Source organism: Canis lupus, chromosome 33 (assembly GCF_003254725.2).
Source record: "Canis lupus dingo isolate Sandy chromosome 33, ASM325472v2, whole genome shotgun sequence".
Lineage (NCBI taxonomy): Eukaryota > Metazoa > Chordata > Mammalia > Carnivora > Canidae > Canis > Canis lupus.
Genome location: NC_064275.1, coordinates 4,893,792 through 4,914,942, shown reverse-complemented (window position 1 = coordinate 4,914,942; position 21,151 = coordinate 4,893,792). Strand labels below are relative to the sequence as shown.

Sequence of the window (21,151 nt, the reverse complement as noted above, 5' to 3'; positions counted from 1 at the left end):
CGAACTGCGTTGCTGCCATATTTTCCTCATTTCTCTATTTTGTTGTAGTTACTACTTTCTTTTTTTTCAAGTAACGTTCTTCAAGTGGCTGAATATTATAGGAGGATGTTGAGGGGATATATTGATTATGTGTTTGCTACTTATTCCCATGAATGAGGACATATACTCTACATCCTTGTATTTGCTTAGTAGAACATAAAATAACAGGCTGTGCTCCACTACAAATTCTTTTTGGGATTTTAATATACCCCATATATGAAGTCTGATTAGTCCACAGAAAATCTATGTGGAAATATAAAAAAGTGTACTTTCCTGTAATCGTATTTCTGAAAACAGTACCGTATTGGGAAGAATCTTGCCATTTTGCATGATTGTATACTGTATGTTGGGAAGAACAAGGGCTTTGCAGTTGGTGGAGCTTGTTAAATGCCCAGTCCACTAATTACCTGCTTTACTCTTTGAGTCTCTCTTTCCTTACCTGAGGGATAGGGTTAGCTAATAATAGTGGATTAAATGACCTTATATATAAAACTGCCTAGTACAATAACTGACACATAATAGGCCTTCAACAAATGGCAGTAATAGTTGTTATTGATGATCTATATTGGAATTTTGATCAGTATTAGTGTTGGTCTTTTTTTTTTTTTTTTTTTAGTGTTGGTCTTAACATCAGTATTATCATTAGCTTGTGCCAACAGTTCATGTGAATTAAATTCAGACTTTATAACAGGTGGAAGTTTCACACTTCCCGATTCATGTTTAACATTCTGTCTTCCTTCCACAAAGCTTTGCTAATCAATCAATTACAACACTGGTTTTGGCTAGCCATTCACTTCTCATGGAAAATATCATCAAAAGTTCTAGTTATAGAAATTAAGACAAGTTATCTATGACTTGGTATATAGAGATAAACAACCAGGCAAGTGCTGATTATGTATAGCCTAGACATCTTTGAGCAAGATCTTTTCAAAATGAATGGAAAAATTCACATCCAATTGTTGAAAGTTATTGCCCTCAGAAGGCAGCATTAGAGGTGCTGTATGCATTGGATAGAGGAAGTGGTACCATTTACTCTTATATTTTACTTGTGGATCTCTAAAGCAGAGGCTCTTAATTATGATACTGGCTTGAACTTTCCCCAACATTCATGATTCACACATCACTGGTAGCCAAGTACTTGGAAGTTCAATAATAGATTTATGTGCACTAAGGAAAGTGGTGGTTCCAGTTCTTAAAAGCTAAAGTATTTTAAGATCCCTGACTGTGGCCCAGTGGGTAGTGAGAATATTCCTCAGTGTCTTGGCCTGAGCAGAACATGACTCTATCATGGACCGGTCCATCTAGTAGTCAACTGTTGCCCATCCCTGGATGCCACTGTTTTAGCTGATGTCATCAAAGAGCCCATAATCTGTAAAAAAGTTTTGTCAGTGCTGGGGATCTAGAGCAGGGACGGGAGAAAAATGTTATTTTCTCATTACATGGCAGCACTGTCCAAAAAGGCATTGGCCAGCTGACTTCAACCTTAGTGCTGTGGTGTATGGAGGAATCAGGGGTGAGAGTTGAAGAGGCTGGAGAATGAATGTGTGGTAGAATGTGGGTGAGGTGGGGAAGATTGGGCCGGGTGAAGGAACACTCATATTGTCATCAGTCTACTTTATGCTATTATTAAACCACTGGATCTCAGATGTAACCCTGGACTCCATAGGAGGATGCTCGACTTGGGGTGGAGAGTGGCCATAGCATTTATCATAAAGGTCAGGGGGAAGGGAGCAAGAGGTGTGTCAAAGGTCATGGCCAGGCACTGCTCCTGAGGCCATTCTCTACATAGCTTTGGCCTCCAACTGGGCCTTTTCTCCCAGGGGCTGTGCACCATGTGACAGCCACAGACACTTCTTTAAAAAGGAGGTTATACACTTCAACACTGTAGAATGAATAAAAGTGAGGCTAGTTTGAAATTCGCATTTACGAAAGGATGACTACATATACTAAAGAGGCACTTGTGCAAACTACTTTTTTGGATCAATTGGATTTAAAATTATACTCATGGCCATGTACATTTACACATCCACATACTTTCTTGAGTAGGAGAGAAGGTAAGAGTGTTGGCAACTGTACAGAGCTCTGAATATTCCCATGGGACTGTGCCAGGCACAAGAATATAAGCATTATTTGGGACGACCACTCCAATGAAAGCTTTCTCTGACCAGTATCTTTTTCTACTGGGTGTCTCGTCTTTTGAGAGGAAAAACTGCAGACACAAGATTTATAAGATCTCTGATATGCTATTATAAAATTATTGAGCTGTGGGTTGCACAGCTTTCCTCATCACCCCCCACCCCAACCTTGGTTGCCTTAATTTCTTCACCTCTTACTATTCTGTCAAGAGGAAGGATAAAAGCTTCTCAGGTGAATTGTTGAGAAAAAAAGCAATTAGAGTGGAATAAAAACCATGGGGACCTAGTGGATGAGAGAGAGTTATGTCAGTATAGAAGTGTGAGAGAAGCCTGGCAGTCTGGGGATACTTGAGAGTCTAATAAGAGTACAGGTGAGTTTAATCAGAGTTGCTGTGGATTATACATTTATACCCTTTTACCTGTTTGAGAGATAAATAGGCAGAGAGATAGAAATTCTACTCCGTCATGTTTTCTTAATCCAACATCACACTAAGACAGATGACCGGGCTGTAGGATTCAGGGGAAGGACAGTGCCACAGTCTTATATGCATAAAACAAGCCACACGTTCTTCAGCTAACATCGCTATCCTTCATACCATGTCTCTTCCCCTTAAACAGTCTCAGTTCTCTGGGATCAGGGACAGGGTGGGTGGATGGCATTGGAGGCCAAAGGGGTGGACAAGGGTAACCTGCTCAGGCTGCTATGAAGATAAGAATGGTGATAATGGTTCAGGAATGGTACCTGTAAGAACTCTGTTTCCCTTTGTTTCTCCAAGAAAAGTGTATTAAAGGCAGAAAACACTAGCACAGAGATCTCTGTCAGAAACAAGGATAGCAAATCCATCATAGAAACTTTCCATTTGGTCTCCCAGATATTAGACTTTAGAGGGGAATCAAACTGCCAACTTTATACAAAGTACCCAACTCCTGCCCGTGTATGGGGGCACCATCACATTTGCCAATTGCTGACCTGTCCGCAGGATGACTGCACATCCCATGAAACCATAAACTTCTGGCCCTATGACACAAGCCCTCATGTTGACTTTACCTCTGGATCATTTTGACTTTTTGGCATTTTCTCATCTTAATGCATTCATTGGTATTTTCCAACTATGATAAACATTCATAATCTTGAAAAAGCAGGGAAGAAATTATTTTATCTGCTTTTCTTCAAAAAGAAGGCTCTTACCTGCCTGCTTCTACAGCCATAGAACAGTTAGAGAGCTCTGTTGATGGGCACTGGCTGTGGGGTCCGTTAACCCTATACCACAATGAGAGGCCCGGATTAAATGAGTTCATTTTATAGATAACCAAAGTTCTTTTCCATTAACGCATCACTCACTGCATTAGCTCATTCTCTTCAATGTCAACACGCGCCCATCTCTTCAATAAAACTTACGCAAAAAAACCCAAGAAACATTTTCTCTAACTACTTTGCTTTCCCTTCAGAGACAGGCTACTTAGTACTTTATATTGCTTTTCTCTCCGACCTCATATTTACTCCTGCTCCCCTGCAATCTGTCTTACACGATTTTATTCAAATGCTCTTGCTAAGGCTGCCCATAGATACCTGGCCACTAAGCTGCTAAAATCAGTGGACCCACTTCAACTTTTTATCGTGCTGGAGCTTTGTGAAGACTTGGACATTACACTCCTTAAAACTCTCCCCATTTTTTTGGTTTCTGTGATACTGCTCTTTCCATGCTTTCGTTATTACTGGTCCGGCTCTTCTTTCTCGGGCTCCTTTGGGTACTCTCCCTTTGGCTATTTCTTAAATCTTGGTGTTCAGGAGGTTACACTTTTTCCCTCTGTTAATTTGCATACCTCACAGTCTGCATGGGTCAACTCAACTATGCATGAATCTTCAGCTATAGTCTCTATATTGATGAGCTTCAAAACTTCTGCCCAGACCTTTTCATCTGAGGGTCAACCTACAAGTATAACTGCTTACTGGACACCTCCACCTCCATGGCCCACAGGCATCTTCAATTCAGCTTACTTGAAATGGTCTCATTTTGATTCCAAAACCATATCCTTCTTCTTCTCTCTCTTAGTGGTAACACTACCGGCCAAGGACAGTAAGAAAGCTTGTTTAAGAAGGTCACTTGACAGAATCCTTGACTCTTTTCTCTCCTCTTACCTCCTGCCCCCAAACTTATTCCCATTTCCTGAGTTCGGCCCTAATCTTCTGTAGCTTGCGTTTCTGTAAACACATAACCGTCTCTGTTTCCAGTCTTGTTTCTTGTTTCACACTCAGTCTAAATTGGCTCTAGAGTGATCTTTTAGGAATGTAAATGTGATCATGCCATTCGCTTGCTTAAAATCCCTCACTGAGTGCCCTTTTATGATAAAATCCTAAATCATCCCTCCTCACTCCCGCCCTTTACTGCTTCCTCTGTTGGACTGCTTTAGGGAAGATGGGCTAGAGTAATAGTTTAATCTCTAGCTATTTCATGCTTGGCTTCACTTTACTGAGGCTGCCAATTAGTGATTTAGAGGTGAACTCTTATGTGCTCTGCAGTGAACTGAGGCCTGCTCAAGTCGTCCTTGAAGAGCCTTTGGCCTTATTATCACAAAAAACCTGCACTGACTTGAACCTGTAACCTAAAGCTGAACATCTGTATATCCTGTTGGCCGTCCCCTGACTTAGGAAAGTGAGCTTTGAAAATGCTTTGGTTATTTCTCATTCTGATTTGTCCTAAATAAAGACATATACTCTCAATTTGATAATATTTTAAATGTAATCTTTTCAGAAATGGGTAATAGTATTTTTTCTTTTACTCTCCCCTTCTTAGAATTGTTTTATAGAGGGAAGTGAGTAGGTCTTCTCAACTCTAACTTTTATAAAATGGTATATGAGTGCCTTCATTTTCTTGTCTTGTCATCTATCTCTTTCTGGGTTTAGGAATGGAAAGCAACAACAGCTGGGTGTGATCCTATCAGCGGGAAACATCCTCACTCCTGGCTGATTCACAAATTGCCCCTGTCTTGCTTGCCATTTCAAATAGAGAGACAGAACATAGAATGGACGAGAAAATTAAAGAGGCTTCAGATACACACAAATTCTACTCACGGAGGTAAGGAAAGACCATTCAACAAAGAAAGGACATACAAACAACAAAGACTCCCGCAAAAAAAATTAACTCAGAAAAATTAGATTCGTAGAAGACAAAAGGAGAACCTGTTTTCTGAAGACAAAAAAATCCATTTAAAAATGTTAATTGTTTTTTTTCACAGCTGATAAATAGAATATGGTTTGTATAAAATATTCTAAAAGGTGGATAACTAGACAGTTATCATGGTAAACTTTCTGCTCTCTACCTGTTAGTCTTGTCTACAGCCTGAAAGAAATGATTGTCGAGGGGGGAAAATCAACACTATGCATCTTACACAAGGATGTCCTCCACCAGGGTGTGAAGGGCACTGGGATTGCGGATCAGTTTGTCAAGGAAGCTGACAATGTCAGTAAATTTTGGTCTGTGATTTCTCTCCTTCTGCCAGCAATGGAGCATCAGCTGGTGTAGGGATGCTGGACAGCCCATGGGAGCCGGAAGTCTATAACCTTCTTCAATGGACAGAATGACCTAAATGCAAACATACACAGGTTAGTCTCTCACTTTTTGGGACAAATAACACAATATATGCTACGTTAGAATTCCTTTCTATACAGGAAGTAGAAGCCAAAACATCAGTAAGCACAAAAACTTGTGGGTACAAGCAGTCCAAACAAAGATAAATACAAAAGTTGCAAGTATCTACGTTAATAGCTGCTGACACCTCTTTGAGGAAATATGTTTTTAAACATGTAGTATTCAGAAGGGAGGTTAAGCTTCATCACAATTTCGAGAAATATTTCCTGTGCGATTTAGCTGGAACATCTCAAAACCCAATTAGGACATCAGAAAGTTAGCATAAGATTGATGCATTTTTGTGCAAACCACATGTGACAAATGCGTCAAGTAAAATTGTACCTCTGCTGAAGCAATGAACTCCTGAGCCATTTTTTATCCTCTTATAATAATGTCAGTGTGTATTCTTTTGGTGGCTATTGTTCCTTCTTTCTTCTTTATTGCTTGCTTAGTTTCTCTTTGCTTACTTCTGGCTTTCCCTGAGTCTGACACTGATAAGATTATGAAGTCCTCACAGAACTTCTAAGGTCATTAAATCCTCCAAATGCTATCAGTGGCTAGTTTAAGGGCACACAGCAACAGGATCACTCAGCGTGAGTATCTTCAGGGGCCAGGGCTCTGCGTAGAACGTTTTGTTCTCTCTGTCCAGCATGATAGCAGGTAGTCACATGTGGCTGTTGAGTGCTTGAAATGTGACTAATAGAACCAGGGAACTGAATTTTATGTTTCAGTTCATTTTAATTCATTAAAATTTAAATTGAAATAGCCACGTGTGGCCAGTGGCTACTACATAGGACAGGGAAGCCCTAGGAAAAGGATTGTCTAAAAGAAGCCAAAGTTACAACACAATGACAATAAGATGGGATCTATCTATCTATCTATCTATCTATCTATCTATCATTTATTTTTGTAGTTAGGAAATCGCATATAAAATAAGGCAGGAGAGTTATCTATTTCATATGTGGCCCACCTGCGAATTTCCTAATAATGCAATATAATTGATTATAAATTTATAGAACTTATTTTTTTTGTGATGTGTTCAAAATATTCATGTGACCCTTTATCCATTTTTTAAGATTTTATTTATTTGTGAGAGAGAGAGTGAGTGAGAGAGCATGAGCAGGGATAGAAGCAGAGGGACAGGGAGAGAGAATCTGAAGCAGACTCTGTGCTAAGGGTGGAGCCCGACATGGGGCTCAATCTCACAACCTCAAGATCATGACTTGAGCCAAAACCAAGAGTCAGACGCTGAACTGAGCCACCCAGGGGCTCCATCATGTGAACTTCTATTCTTATGTCATCCCTAGGAGAAAGGAAAAGGAGGTGGGAGCCTAGGAACAGACCAATAGTTAAAGATAGGCACAGCCCAACCTCATCCCTGCCCTCCATCAACAACAGAGATAACAAAATGCAAGTGGTGATACTGTTAAGTGGAGACCTCTTTTTATTGTAGCATCAGCTACACACTTTCAGTGGTTTATAAAAACATATCTGAATTTCTCTTTCAATGGACACTTTTTGACAGGACTCTGAAATATCCATAATTTATGCTAGAGGCAGTTTGCAAAAAGGAGCAATAATATGCCTGCAAGAACCTCTTAACTGCTAAGTGTTAGCTTTTTTGTTATAGGGAATTTCTCATAATCCCATCAGTGTCTTTGTGACCAGAACACTCTAACCTGTCATGATACTAGCATTTTTGTATTCATTTTATCTCATTATTGAACAGGATTTTTTCTTATCTGTTCTCTGATTATTTTTGCTATTAACTAGGTTTGCATCTTATAAGACCTTTTCCAACACATTTTAGTAAAACAGGATGCATGTGAAATGCTTGTATAACATCAGAAGTACTGTTTTGGAAAGGAACTAAGAAAAATAGGATAGAATTCCATATAAAAAGACTTCAAAATCCTACTCCAGGAGAGCTCTCTCGTTGAATTACCACAGTTACCTACTTATAAGTGCATAGAATAAAACAGATGACAAGTGAAGTTATGTTTTGAGAAAAAAAATATTAGCTTCTTTTATTGAGTATCTATCATATTCTAGGTGATTCACACTTTTTTCTTCACTGAATGCTTAAAGTAACTCAATATGATAGTTATTATTCCTATTCTTTTTTTTTTATTTTTTGTGTAGAGCCCAACATGGGACTTGAACTCACGACCTAACATCAAGACTGAGCTGAGATTAAGAGTTGGATGCTTAACTAAGTCACCCACGTACCCCTTCATTGTCCTTGTTCTTAAGGGAAAAAATCTGGACTTGGAAAGGTTAGGAAAGTTGCCTAAATTTACACAGCATGGATGGCAGAGCTAGCATTTCAATTAACTTCCATTAACTTCTAAAGTTTTCCTCTGACCATTCTCCAGAAACACATTTCAGTTCTCATAATAAAACTTCCTTTCCAATTTTTTATCAATTAACGTGACTGTAGGAGTGATTTTCATGTTACCTTTTGTCATAGCACCTAGTAATTGGACTTGTTTTTATTTGGAGCTTAAATTTTATATTCTGGGTAAGTCAAATACCTATTTACTTCACAGTTTGCAAAATGGTATCTCAGACTGAACAGAGTCATTTCTGAATGCTTCTGAGTCTTGTACACATTTCTATTATTGCATCTATTACATTGTATTGTAACTCTTCATCTGCTTTTCTGCTTGAAAGCAGGAATTATGTCTGTAGATTTTATATTCTCATCATTTAATATGGTGCCTGACCCATTAATAAGTATTATTGAACAAAATCAAAGTTATTAAGAAATTTTTCAATTTGTTTTGATAGAGCAGCAGATTCTTAGAAAACCTGAAGTTTTAAGCTACCCAAGATGGATTCAAAGAATGAGCATGGCAGCATTTGAAGTCCCCTCTGAAGGAAGTATTAGTCAAAACTTGGTGCATCCAGCAGCATTCTCCAAAATGATCTCTCTCTTGGGCTTGCTTGGACAATGAGCCTGTGAGACTGGGGCTTGCTATTCTCCAGGAGAGAAGCACTGGACTCAAACTCAGCTTTCTGTATGCCTAGTGGCGTCTTCCTCCCGTTGAGAGGGGTTCCTCTTTCCCAGTGCCTTCATGGTCCTTAGCTGACTTTCCTAGACAATTCTTGCAAATAATTAACACCCAAAGCAGACCGCTTGGTGCCAAGTGGGTTGTTCATATTCTCTTTTGGCAAAAGGGCTCTCATAATTGTCCTCTAAAAGGAGAGAATGACAAGAGAGTGTGGTCTCTTGTCTGGAACCTTTACCCATAATGAATTCAGCAGTGTTTCTGGTCCTAGTATGCTTTTTCTGTGGGGACAGTGGCCTTATCTTCTTGTCGACCTCCGACTTTTACATTTCCTCAATTCTTTAACATGTGACCTTGTAAAATTTGTTGAGCCCTATATCATGTCAGATGTCATACATGAAGGGTCCTTGTAGAATAATAGTAACAACAATAACAACAGTGACAATAACAGCTAACAATTTCTGAGAGCTCTTGGATACTTCCAGGTACCAGTTCTAAATGATTTACATGTATCAACTCTTTTAATCCTTATAATAACCCTGTGAGGTAGGTACCCTTGTTATCCCAATTTTACAGACAAGGAATGTAAACACAGAGTGATTTAACTTGCCCAAGATCATACCCCTAAGAAGTATGGCTTCGAGGGAGCCAAAAGAAGAGATTTAAGTGATATGATCCACAAAATGGTTAATAGAAAACATCTTTCAAATGGACTTTTAAATTTATTCATCCAAAGAGATATATATTAACCATTTAACATGTATTGTTGAGCATAGTATGTTAAGAGATAACAAATGGGCAAGAAATATCTGTCTTTGGGAAACATAATTTAGTGAAGAAGCCAAGGGAGTTTAAATATGGTAAATGCCAGGTAGAACAGGGAGTTATGAGAGTATGTAGAAGGAGTGCCTAACCCTGCCTTGGGAAGGCTTCTCAGAGGAGGTGAGCTGCATCTTACAGAAAATGTACAAGGTAGGAGGGTCAATTGGACAGGGTGAAGAGAGGAGATGTGACCTGATCAGGGAACAAAAGTAGATCTGTGCAGCTAGAATAGAGCCTTCAGAGAGAAGGATGGTGAGATTTGAGGCTGGAAGGTTAAATAAAAATCGTATTTCTTGGGACCTTGAATGATTTTGTATGCTACAAATGACTTTTTGCAAAGGGAAAGGGTTTTAGCAAGTAAATGACATTACATTTGGAGAGTACATTGGAGGGAGCGGGAGGTCAGGAAGGAGAGAGCAGGACGGCCTTAGTGGAGATAGCGGCTGTGGTATACAAGAAGTGGACCGATTTGGCAGAAACACAGGATAGGGTTAATGTTAGATGTGGCAGGACAGGTTTTTGAGTTGGCCAACCAGTAAAGACAGAGGCCACAAGAGAGGAAACAATTTTGGGGTTGGAGTGATGATGAGTTCAATTTCCTGTGAGCTTTCAGGTTTCAGATTCAAGTCACATATGTAACTTTGAGAGCTTATTACGTGCCAAGCTCTGGCCTAGGTGTTTAACGTAGCTCACTTTGTTTATGTCTCAAATTACCTTATTATGTGAGTATGGTTATGCATATTTTATAGATAAGAAAGTCGAAGCTCAAACTGATAAATAGGTTGGGTCAGTATTGCATAGCTAATAATTCCCTGAAAAAACGGACAGATATTATCATCTTGATAGTGCCTGGATCATGGTAATGGTTGGGAACATCTGTCCTGAGTCTCAAGCCAGATCTGTGACTTATTCCACCATAAATAGACCCTGAGCCTCTTTTACCCTCTTGTACACTCCCGGCTGCACTCTCGCCTTATGCTTAGCCTTCTCTGCAGGTTTTTAGATTTATCACCTACAGGACATAGAACTTCATGAGGTTGTCATGCAGATACCTTAGATTTTTTTTTTGTTGTTGTTCAAAACTTACCCCATTCTTCCTTTGGGATTCCTGTTCTTTGCAAAGGGTACCACTGTTCTTCCAGTGACTCAAGGCAGAGATCAAGAAGCCATTTGGGTTTCTCTCTTCTCTGATGCTCAAAAGTAACTGAAGTTGTGCTGATTCTACCACCTTCATATATTTTAAATCTGCTCCATTTAAAATTATCCCTCCCTCCAAATAATTTATTTCCCATTTTGATAACAGTCTCCTAACTAGTCTACTTGTTTTCCTTTCCCTTCTCCAATCATATCCCACAGGGCACCTGAAGCAATCATGATGGGGCGCTGTGATCCCATTCCTCCCACATCTGAAAATCTGCAGTGGCTCGCCATAAGCCGGGCTCTCAGTCCTCACCTCTGGCTGCATCCAGGCCTTTGCTCTGGCCACGACAAAACACTTGTGCTCTTTCAGCTGGGTGAGTGGCCCCTGAAGAGCAGCAACTATTTCTTTCTCCCATATGTTCCCAGCCACCTAGCACAATGCCTTGTCAAGTCAAAGTCCCCCCACCGCCCCTCCCAAAAAAACCCCAGAGCTTCAATGGTCATATATGTGATCTAGGAAAGCTGCATTTTACAGCAGCTTGAGAAAACCTATATTAACCTTTATCTTCATAAACATGTTTTTTGTGAGCAGCTTTGTTTTATAGGTATTTTCTGATTCCTTAGTCAAGAACTGACAAGGAGCCAGAAGCATATGGGGTGCTTTGTCTAGAAGACTAATTGAGGTTTGTTGTTTTAGGATATGAAGGGGTGATAATTAACTACAGAGAGTTTTGTAACAGTTTGGTTTATGATAGTTGTAGGCTGTCATCCTTTGGAGAAGAGTTATACAAGGTTAAACCCTTATTTAAAAATGCAAGAAGAAAATTAAAGTGAAAAAATATGAAAATGACTACAGTAATAATTTCCATGCAGAGGTAGAAGGAATTAGATTCTGTCAGAATTTATTATCTAAAACCTGGCTGGTTATTCTAAATAGACCGTACTGGTTGCCTGTCATTGACACCGCAATTTTTAGCAGCCTAGAATCAACATAAGGCTCAGATGGGGCACGTAGCAGACTGTTCTGCTCTTGCTGAATCTGATGAGTTTTCCAATTGTGTTGACAGTTTCTGAATCAAAGCAGGCAATGTGCACCTTTATTAAAACCAGGCAAACAAGAAGTAGACAGTCAATATGAAGACGCTGAGACATCCCTGAACAAAACCATTGAACAAGGACTGCTTGGGCTGTGCAGGGAATCAGATTTTTATGTTATAAGAGTACTAACTATCTCCAAAAGGAAGCACACTGAATTTAGTTATTCATACTTTCTTTTCAAAGAAACTGTCAAAATTTTGGTCTATTAAAACATACATTAGTAAGTAGAATGTGAAATGGTTTTATTTTTATCTTCTAAATATTAATCATGGGTTTATAGAAAACCTATAATCTCAGGTAGAATGGGGATGATGAAGCAAAGGGTCCCGGTATACACTTTCTTTTTGGAATATTGATTACTTATGTGTGTGTGTGTGTGTGTGTGTGTATATGTATATTAGGATATTTGATTCATAATACAATAATTCTGAAAACACTGGTAATCTATTTTCCTGACATGCAATATAAAGGTTGTGTCTACATGGGAGAGGAAAAAAAAAGGTAGGAAAGACCTGGCTATATGTAAATAACATTTATAATCCTATACTGATTTTCTTATTCAATATTTTCAACATCCAGGATTTAAAATTCAGTGAAAGGCAATCAAAACCCAAATGAAGTTCAGTGTATGGTAAGAAAAAAGAGTACAGAGTAATCAAAGAAGGTGGTACAGGCAGAAAATATTTTTTCAGAGGCTTGTTTGTAATTTGTAGATCATTAGGGTGTGGAAACCTAAGATTTCCTTTTAAACTTTAATATAAAAGATTTCTTAAAAGTCTGCAGCTAAGGCAGTTCCCAAAGCTCACTTTTTGGAACTCACCATAGAATGTCAAGGACCTACTTAAAATGAAGAGTGCTCGTCTTCAGTAGGTTACCATCTCTGAGACTGTTGAATGTGTGGATAAAATGGGGAACAGTATGAAGTAGAGGACTCCCAGAGGTCAAAGGTTGTTGATGATAAGATCTGTCATTTGGAAAATCTTTTACCCCAAACAGGTGAAAGTCACACTTGTTGAGATAGATGACTAACACTCAATGTAACAATGCTTCAGTTTGTAAGTCATGGAAAAAACCTTCAGAAAGGAGTCACCTGAACCACATCAAAGTCCTAAATGGTCACTAATAAACTCATGAGTTGGGCAGATCTCAGTCTCCTCATTAACGAAGAACAGAGAACTGGACTCAGTGCTTGAGCTAGTACCTTGTAGCTCAAAAAAGCTGAGTTTCTAGAGTCCCTGAAACTGAAGTCTTACTCTGCAGGAGCTTTGGTAACATCTCTACATCTTGGGTTTCTATAACCTCCAGGTCTAGATTTGGCCTTCACCAATCCAGACAGGGTCAGACACTAGACTAAGAAGCTATGGAAATAAAGTTTATGAGTACAAAGAAGAGGGGGATTTTAAAATGTCCTCTTTGTACATGCTTCAAAGAGAGCAAAGATGGAATAAAAATGAGTTAAGAGCTCAAGCGTGTAAATATATTTCAACATGTAAATATATTGAAAGTATAATTAATTTTTTATGAAAACATTACTGGCATGTGGACATTTTCTAGCTTTGTGGTCATTTAGCTACAAAAAAGCTTCCCTCAAAAATTACCCTGTGGTAGTAGCATATTGGTTATTGGTTTCCTCTACTTGGAATGTTACCGTTTGAATTATTTACAATGATGATTGATTACCTTTTGTAATATTCTCTATTACTCTTGACTCCGTAGCAGACATGCATCATGCTAGTGTAATTAGTATGCATTTAATTAAAATGCTATTGCCTATTTACCATTAGTTGGAGTTATTGAAAAATTGAGAAAAGGAAGGCCATTTTGACAATTGCTTTGGTATAGTACATATTTAAATAAATGCAAAAATTCCCTCAGTAATATGGAAAGGTTGAAATAATGGGAATGGGCCTTTAGCAATTTCCTGTATCTTACACAGATCATTACACCAGGACCATTACATAATAAAGAAGAGTTTGGAAAATCTAATCAGAGACAAAAATTGGAAATGACTGGACTCTCTGAGTCATAAAATCATACTGCATTTCTAAGGTAAGTGGATTCTACACATCCACGGTTGTTGGCTGAAATACTGACCTATAATTGTCAAGGTTATAGAATTATGAGGACAAACAAGAAATAGGGTAAAAGGTTATATATATTTTCTTCCTTTATAAATTTTAAAAAAAGGAATCAATCCAGATAAGGTCAAGAGGTTCTTTTCAACCACATGACCTAACAAAAGAAACTTCTGAAGATAAACTCCAATTTTTTCTTCAGGTAAGCTTCAGAAAGCAATCTAAAGCAAAACTTACTATTCAATAAGAAGCTTTTGAAACTAAGGAGACTAAATCCTATGGAAACACTGAGGCAGCATTATGTTTCCTAGTAAGCCTCCAACGAGATGCTCCCTATTACTGCTTCTCTTACTGGGGAAATGAACTGACTTAGTAGCATATGCCTGAATGATACCACACCCAGGAGACATTTGGGCTTCAAATTGCTTCAAAGGTTTTTTGTTGTTGTTGTTGTTGTTTTTTGTATTTTTCTTTTTGTTTTGTTTTGTTTCGTTTTTAAACAGCAGCATGTCGAGGGAACAACAAAACGAAACAAAACAAAAGCCAAGACTCTGATCTTGTGTTCTGATCATTAGTTCGAGTCAAGTCACCTCTTATTTATGTGGTGTTAGTTTTTTTCCCTACATATTAGCTCTGTGGGGATTGGGTTATTTGATGTTGCCTGCTGTTCATGTTTTGCTTCCATTTTCTTCTGCTAAGCACATTATACAGTGTAAGTGTTGGGAGAACCGCAGTGCCCTTGGTGTCATCTTTGGAACTTGCATGGCTCCTAGCATTACATTACACTCACATTGTACAATAAACAACGATTATTTTAAACTTGAATGAAAATAACATAAAACATTACCCAGCAGTACCTTAAAAAAAGAAGAAAGAACGCTAAGGAACAGCAAGGAGCTGCACCCCTTCCACTTATCTGTGATATGTTTCTGGTAGTAGGCTAAATTTGTCCATCATTAGAGTTTGATTTTAAACTACTGCTTATATACTTTTGTGAAATGTAATAAATATGGTACATTTTATAAATCTTTAATACCAAGACACGGAACACTACAAAAAAAGATTTATAGTTCTAAACAACAGTGAGTCAATCTGCATTCTTTTGCTAATAGAGAACAACAAAAACACTTCTCTTGTGACAGAGCAGCATACATAATTAAAGATGCTTTCATTTCATTATATAGAACCTCTGTGGTATAGACATTCCTTTGAAAATTAGACTTCTGCAGTATAGCTTCGAGGGTAAAGGCATGCACTTTGCAGTAAGCAGGGGGCTTGAACTTTGGTTCTACTATTAACTAGCTAGTAACCTTGGGTAAGTTATTTAAACTTTCTGGAAAGCCTCAGCTCTCTTATCTAGAAATGGGTAATAATAGTATTTATTTTTGATAATTATTTTGAAGATTAAATGAGCTAATAATCTAAAATACTGGGTTCATATTAAGCCCAGAAAATGCAAACTGTGATTATTACATTTGATTAATTAAACACCTTGTATATACCACTTTTTTTTTTCTTAAGATTTTAATTATTTATTCCTGAGAGACACAGAGAGAGAGGCAGAGACACAGGCAGAGGGAGAAGCAGTTTCTCCACAGGGATCCTGATGTGGGACTCGATCCCAGGATCAGGATCTGAGCCAAAGGCAGAGGCTTCACCACTGAGCCACCGAGGTGCCCCTATGCCAGGTGTTTTACATACATTATCTTTAATTCTTTTGAATCATGCAGTTGAATATTTCGAATTCTTTAACAGACAACATCTCAGAAAGCTTAAACCACCCACCTAAGATAACACAGCCAGTGAATTGCAGAGCTGGGATTTGAACCTAGTTCTTTCTAGCCTAAAGCAGTGGCTCTTTCTTCACTGGCAGTGATTTTTGTACCCCATCTCTGACTGGGCAACGTCTGGGGACATTTTAGGTTGTCATGTCTGGGAAGGTGGTACTGACCTCTAGCAGGTAGAGGCTGGGGATACCTCAAAACATCCTACAATGCACAGGACAGCCCCCCCAACCTACCCCCCGTAACAAAGAATCACTCAGCCGAATATGTCAATTTTGTCAGTAGTTCTGAGGTTGAGAAATCTTGCTCCAAAGCTCTCATGATCTTGCCACTATACCAGTGCCTCACTGGAGTACAGTGAATGCACGATGTTAATGCTTTGGTGCCCTGTGATACTGCCATAAATAAAGCTGATCTTGAAAATCATTTTATACCAAGAAAAGGACAAAATATTATATCTCTGGCAATACAGCTGCTTTCCTTTGGGGATTTCTCTCCACATTGTCTGTGGTTAAGGGGAAACTGCCGATCACAGTGCACCACTTGCCTCTGAAGGCACAGGCCGGCACACATGGCTAGCTGGGCCAATCCCAGTATTTATTTTCCTGGCCTGGTTTTGGTTCAGGTTTAGGGAGGACACTGACAGAGCCAACGGGAATCTTCTCTGGGACCGGTATGTGAATTTTCACAGAGGAGAATGCTTTCATTCTCCTGAGGTTGCTAAGCTGGAATGCTGAGCCCTGGAGCATAAAGAATACAACAAAGAGGACATCTGCAGTAGGAGAAAATGAGATCAATGGACCTAGGGAAGCACTCAGAAAACCCTGCAGGCTCCCTGGGATTCAGCATTGCTACCTTCTTAGTCCCATGAACGAATTTTTTTTTTTTTTTAATATTTACTTGTTTGGTTTGAGTTTCTGTCATTTCTAATCAAAAAAGCACTAATACAGTATGCATGCTTTTTTTGTAATATATTTAAAAAATATGTTCCATTCACAGTATTGTTTCTATTTTTTAAAAAAAGAAGGTGTGAGGACTATCCTTGAGGAATGACCTATGCTACTTGGGGGCAGGGCCAGCACTTGGAATATCAGAACTTCATCTCCTCATCTACACAGTGGCCTCCTTGGGAGCAGGAACTGGGTTTTCTAGGTCTCTATCCTGGCCCACATGCACACCTGGCCCAGTGACTGGCACATGTTTAATAAGTTACCGCTCAATAGCTAAGCAGATGGCACCCGCTCTTATGTGTGTTAGGCCTTTCATGGACTAGTCTTGTATACTCTTTCCTCAAATGTACAATACCACTGACCTTTGGGAAACTCATTATATTATTCACTAAAACAGAGTCTACAAACTCAGAATTGTTCATTGTAATAAAATACGCCATGGTCTACAGAAGAGAGAGGGACTATTTCATAAAAAATGATCTGAAATTTCCTAAACTCATTTAAAATCATCAAACATGTTAACATTCTGTGTTTAAGCCCACAGCTAAGTCAAACTCACCAAAATGTAGTAAAAATATATTCAAACAGAACATAGTCAGATTTTTATTGTCCAAAATATTACTTTCCTTATTTAAAATGCACCTTGGCAAACAAGAGACTCTACTTTGACCAAACGAATGAGAAATGCAGAACAAATAGGGAATAACCAGTATTTGAAGAGGAGCAGCTGGGAAAGTTTTGATTAAGCTATTTCTGCTTCCAAACAGAAATTCTGGTTACAGGATCTGTCACAGATATGCTAGCTTCCAATGTGTTAAGCTAAACAGAATTTCAACTCTTTACAGCAGCAGTAAAAATAGTCACAAGATACATGGAAGATTTTAGCTCTTACCACTTTCCTCTGGTCTTGTATTGATCTGAGGACCTCAAAGAGCTTAAATGCCTCCCCCACCCAGGACTTTTTGTTCTCCTATTTTTGGATCCTTGCTTGAATACCGTTTGGTAACCACCTAAAGACTATGAAAATCACCAGCTTCGTTCCTACCTGGTCCTCAAAAAAAAAAAAAAAAAAAAAAAATATCAAGCTCTGGATGGAAGGGGCATTCAGGGTCAGCCCTGTGCTGTTGGCACTGGCAATCCTGAACAAAAGAGAATGGCTTTCATGCCGGGAGTCTGTTCCCGGCTACAGCAGCTTCTTCTGGTCCCAGATATAGTCTCTGTGGCCAAATGAGGTTTAATAGACAGAATCATTCTCTAAATGGTCATCTTGGCCACAGATCATCAATATACGTGGCCAGAATGGCTGGGTAAGCTGTTGGGCAAGATCCGGGAAGGGAAGGGGTTGGCAACAGATTCTGGAACTCTCTGGGCAACAATTAGGTATGATTTACATGGTAGTCTATGTTGGAAATCACACACTTGGACACGCTGCCCTCAGACGCTGCTTTCCTAAAAAAAAAAAAAAAAAAAAAAAAAATCTGTCTTGTGGTGTGCTATCTGCTCTGCTCTATGGAAGTCCTATCTCCTTTTTGTCACCTCCAGAGAGACTCGGGAGTGCCCTAGATTTCAGAAAAGAACTGGAATCATTCCTCTGCTGACACAAGCATGATCATTTCTCCAGAGGTGATAAAAATCTTAGCTTATTATTGTCGAAAGGTATATTAAAAATCATCTAACCTAGTCCTTTTATTATTTTTATTGGTCATGAGGATGAGGCACTATTAAAATTAAGTGACTTTCATGGTTGAATTATAGTCTACATCATGATGGCTGTGGTTACTAAACTGGTGGTACAGTGTACCCTCGCTGGTAAGATGAGAACCCAGGAGGCAGGGGAAATAATGGAACTTCTCTTTATATATATCTCATCCTACAATAAGAAAGATTATTTATAGGGGCACCTGGGTGGCTTAGTCAGTTGAGCACCTGCCTTTGGCTCAGGTCATGATCTTAGGGTCATGGGATTGGTCATGGGATTGGGCCCCACCGTGGGTTCCCTCCTCAGGGAGCAGCCTGCTTCCCCCTCTCCCTCTGCCTGCTGCTGCCTTTGCTCATGCTCTCTAACAAATAAATAAATAAATAAAATCTTTAAAAAATATTTACAAATGTTTAATAAGATAACCAATTATGACTTTTATGACCACGTAGAAATGACTTTTATGAATGTGTATATAGCCAAATACACGTCTATGATGTACTCAAAATCAACCCCCTACCATTTTTCGCCCTCTTTTCACCCAAAGCAGTGATTATCATGTTGCATACTGTATCTTTTACTTCTTTACTTTGTTTATAGTCTGTCTCCCCTCTGCTGGAGTGTGAGCTCCATGAGGGCAAGATATCATGGCCCTAAGTGGGGAGCTACATGGACTGTAAACCAAACCACCAAGAAAGAAGCAGTTATTTCCTCTTCTCTTCTCCTTGCCCATATCTTATTTTAGAAGCCTATTAGTGCATCTTCTAAGATCACTGTCAAATCACTTACTATATGATTCTATGGAAATCATATTGCTTTTGTATGCCTCAGCTTCACAAGCAAGTTGGACTTGCGCTGGACTAGACAATCTTTTGGTTCTTTCCAGGTATAACATTTGTTCTCTGTTCTATTTAGTTCCTAGAACAGAGAAGGCACCCAATAAATATTTTTAAATGATTAAATGAATATGTTAGTACAGTAGTACTGGTACATAACGTGCAAAGAAATATGCATATATTTCTGACATAGCTGTGGATGCTCAAGGTCTTTTTACTGGTAAGGGTATATTATTTATAATGTTTGGAGCCTATGAGTTAGGCATTTTATATTTGAAGTCCACCAGGGGAACTGGTTAAAGGGTTAAATGGGGTACTAACGAAGGAGGGCACTTGAAGTGAAGGCTCTTCTATGCAGTGAAGTCTGTAACTCTTTGGGAAAAGGATTTTTTATTCTGGAGATTTGTTTGAATGGCCTATTTTAGTCAAGAGAAAGTAGGACAAGTAGGCAGGCATTATTTTGGGCTTATAGTAGAGCAGGAACTATGGTGACTGAACCCAGGGCTTCCATTACCTTGGATAACAGGTTTAAAAAAATAAGCCCTTTTAGGGATTAATGGGGCAAATTTCTGTTTCTGAGATTCAACTTTAAAAGGGGCTGGAGAGGCAGTCACAAGTTGTCTCAAACAAGGCCCTGTGGCAGGAAAGAGCAATGAGGTCCTTCAAATAAACTTCCCTGAAGAATAGTAGAATCTAGGCAAATGAGCTGGATCCAGAAGTCTAAGTTTTGGAATTAGATGTAGAGGTTTCAGGTTATGGAGTACTCTATACTTAAGGGCAGATGCTCTGCATGACCTAGCCTCATGGGATCTGTGTTTTGATGATGTGCTTTGGAGAACAATGATTGAATAGTGTTTATGACCTCAAACCTGCCGCCACATAGGTTTCTAGACAGGGCATTCTCCACAGAATTCTCAACAGGCCCCCATACAACTGAGCGGGATTCAGCTTCAAAGGTAACACTGTGTGCCAGGGAGAAACAACAGCCATGGTGAACTAACCAAAGCCCAGTCTTCTCTATTCCTGGTTATAAACTTTATTTGCTACTTGAAGTCCTTTAGATACTTGGATACAGCTTGAGGCTGGGATGGAATAATGAATGAGGTGTGAGGTACGGAGAGACTGCCCAGGCAATGGACTGGAAAAAAGCAAAAAGAAATTTGAAAATAGTTTTACTCAGAGTGGTTAGGGATTTTCTATGGTTAAATTATCTTTTTTGTTTTGTTTTTAAACCTGTGAACATTCAGAATCACATTAGAGGTGATTTCCCATTAACATTGTTTCCGAAACCATTATGTACTTTGAGGAAGACACGTGAGTGGACAAAGTCCAAGTTCTGAGATGAGAAAGCATGAAATTAAAACACAGTTTCAGTTCTGGCAGCATACGGATTTGCATTGTCAGGGTACTTACATTTTCTGGCTACTTGTTATCTTTTGGAGGTCACGGAGATCAAATGGTTGTTAACTTTCCTGTTGTATAACGTTATTAATCACCAAAGTAATTTTTATAGGTAAAATAGAAACGAAAGAAATTGCATAAAGGATCCCATATCTCCAAAGAACCATACCGAATGTCATAAGTGCCTAAGAGCACTTGCTTTTTTTTCTTCTAAGTAATATTTAGTTTAAATTAATTTGCTCTTTACAGTGGTGCATTACATTGCCCTCAGGAAGAAAGGAAAGGTAAACATTATGCTTGGCTTTTTGTTACTTGTAGGTCAAGACTTGCAATAGCACAGCCATGCTGCATTAGAGCAATGTGGGTAGGAGTCTCAGACGTAAGGGGTGCATCAGGTATTCACATGACAAAGCCCATCAGCTGGCAGCCCTAGGACACCCAGGATAGCTCAGAGTGAAAGGTTAGTTAGCTTCTCTAACTCAGCCACAGACCCTGAACAGCTCTCAGGGAGATCAGGGCTAATCTGGGTGAGACC

The 21,151-nt window shown here is 39.0% G+C and overlaps 1 protein-coding gene across 15 annotated transcripts in view; it reads right to left on the bottom strand.

The window, feature by feature from the left end:
• Positions 1–21,151, bottom strand: part of EPHA6 (EPH receptor A6) — an 880,674-nt gene that overhangs the window by 18,747 nt on the left and 840,776 nt on the right. For 10 of the 15 annotated variants that reach the window (XM_025417283.3, XM_025417323.3, XM_025417292.3 and 7 more), the window contains 2 exons: positions 5,565–5,758; positions 3,364–3,435 (listed from right to left, as the gene is read on the bottom strand). The exons of 1 other annotated variant lie outside the window; for it this stretch is intronic. In XM_025417283.3, coding sequence (XP_025273068.2) covers positions 3,364–3,435; positions 5,565–5,758 — 266 coding nt within the window. Of the gene's footprint in view, positions 1–3,363; positions 3,436–5,564; positions 5,759–19,168; positions 20,354–21,151 lie in introns of those variants that run through there. 4 more of the 15 variants (XM_025417307.3, XM_025417337.3, XR_004811710.2 and 1 more) reach the window with 3 other exon arrangements.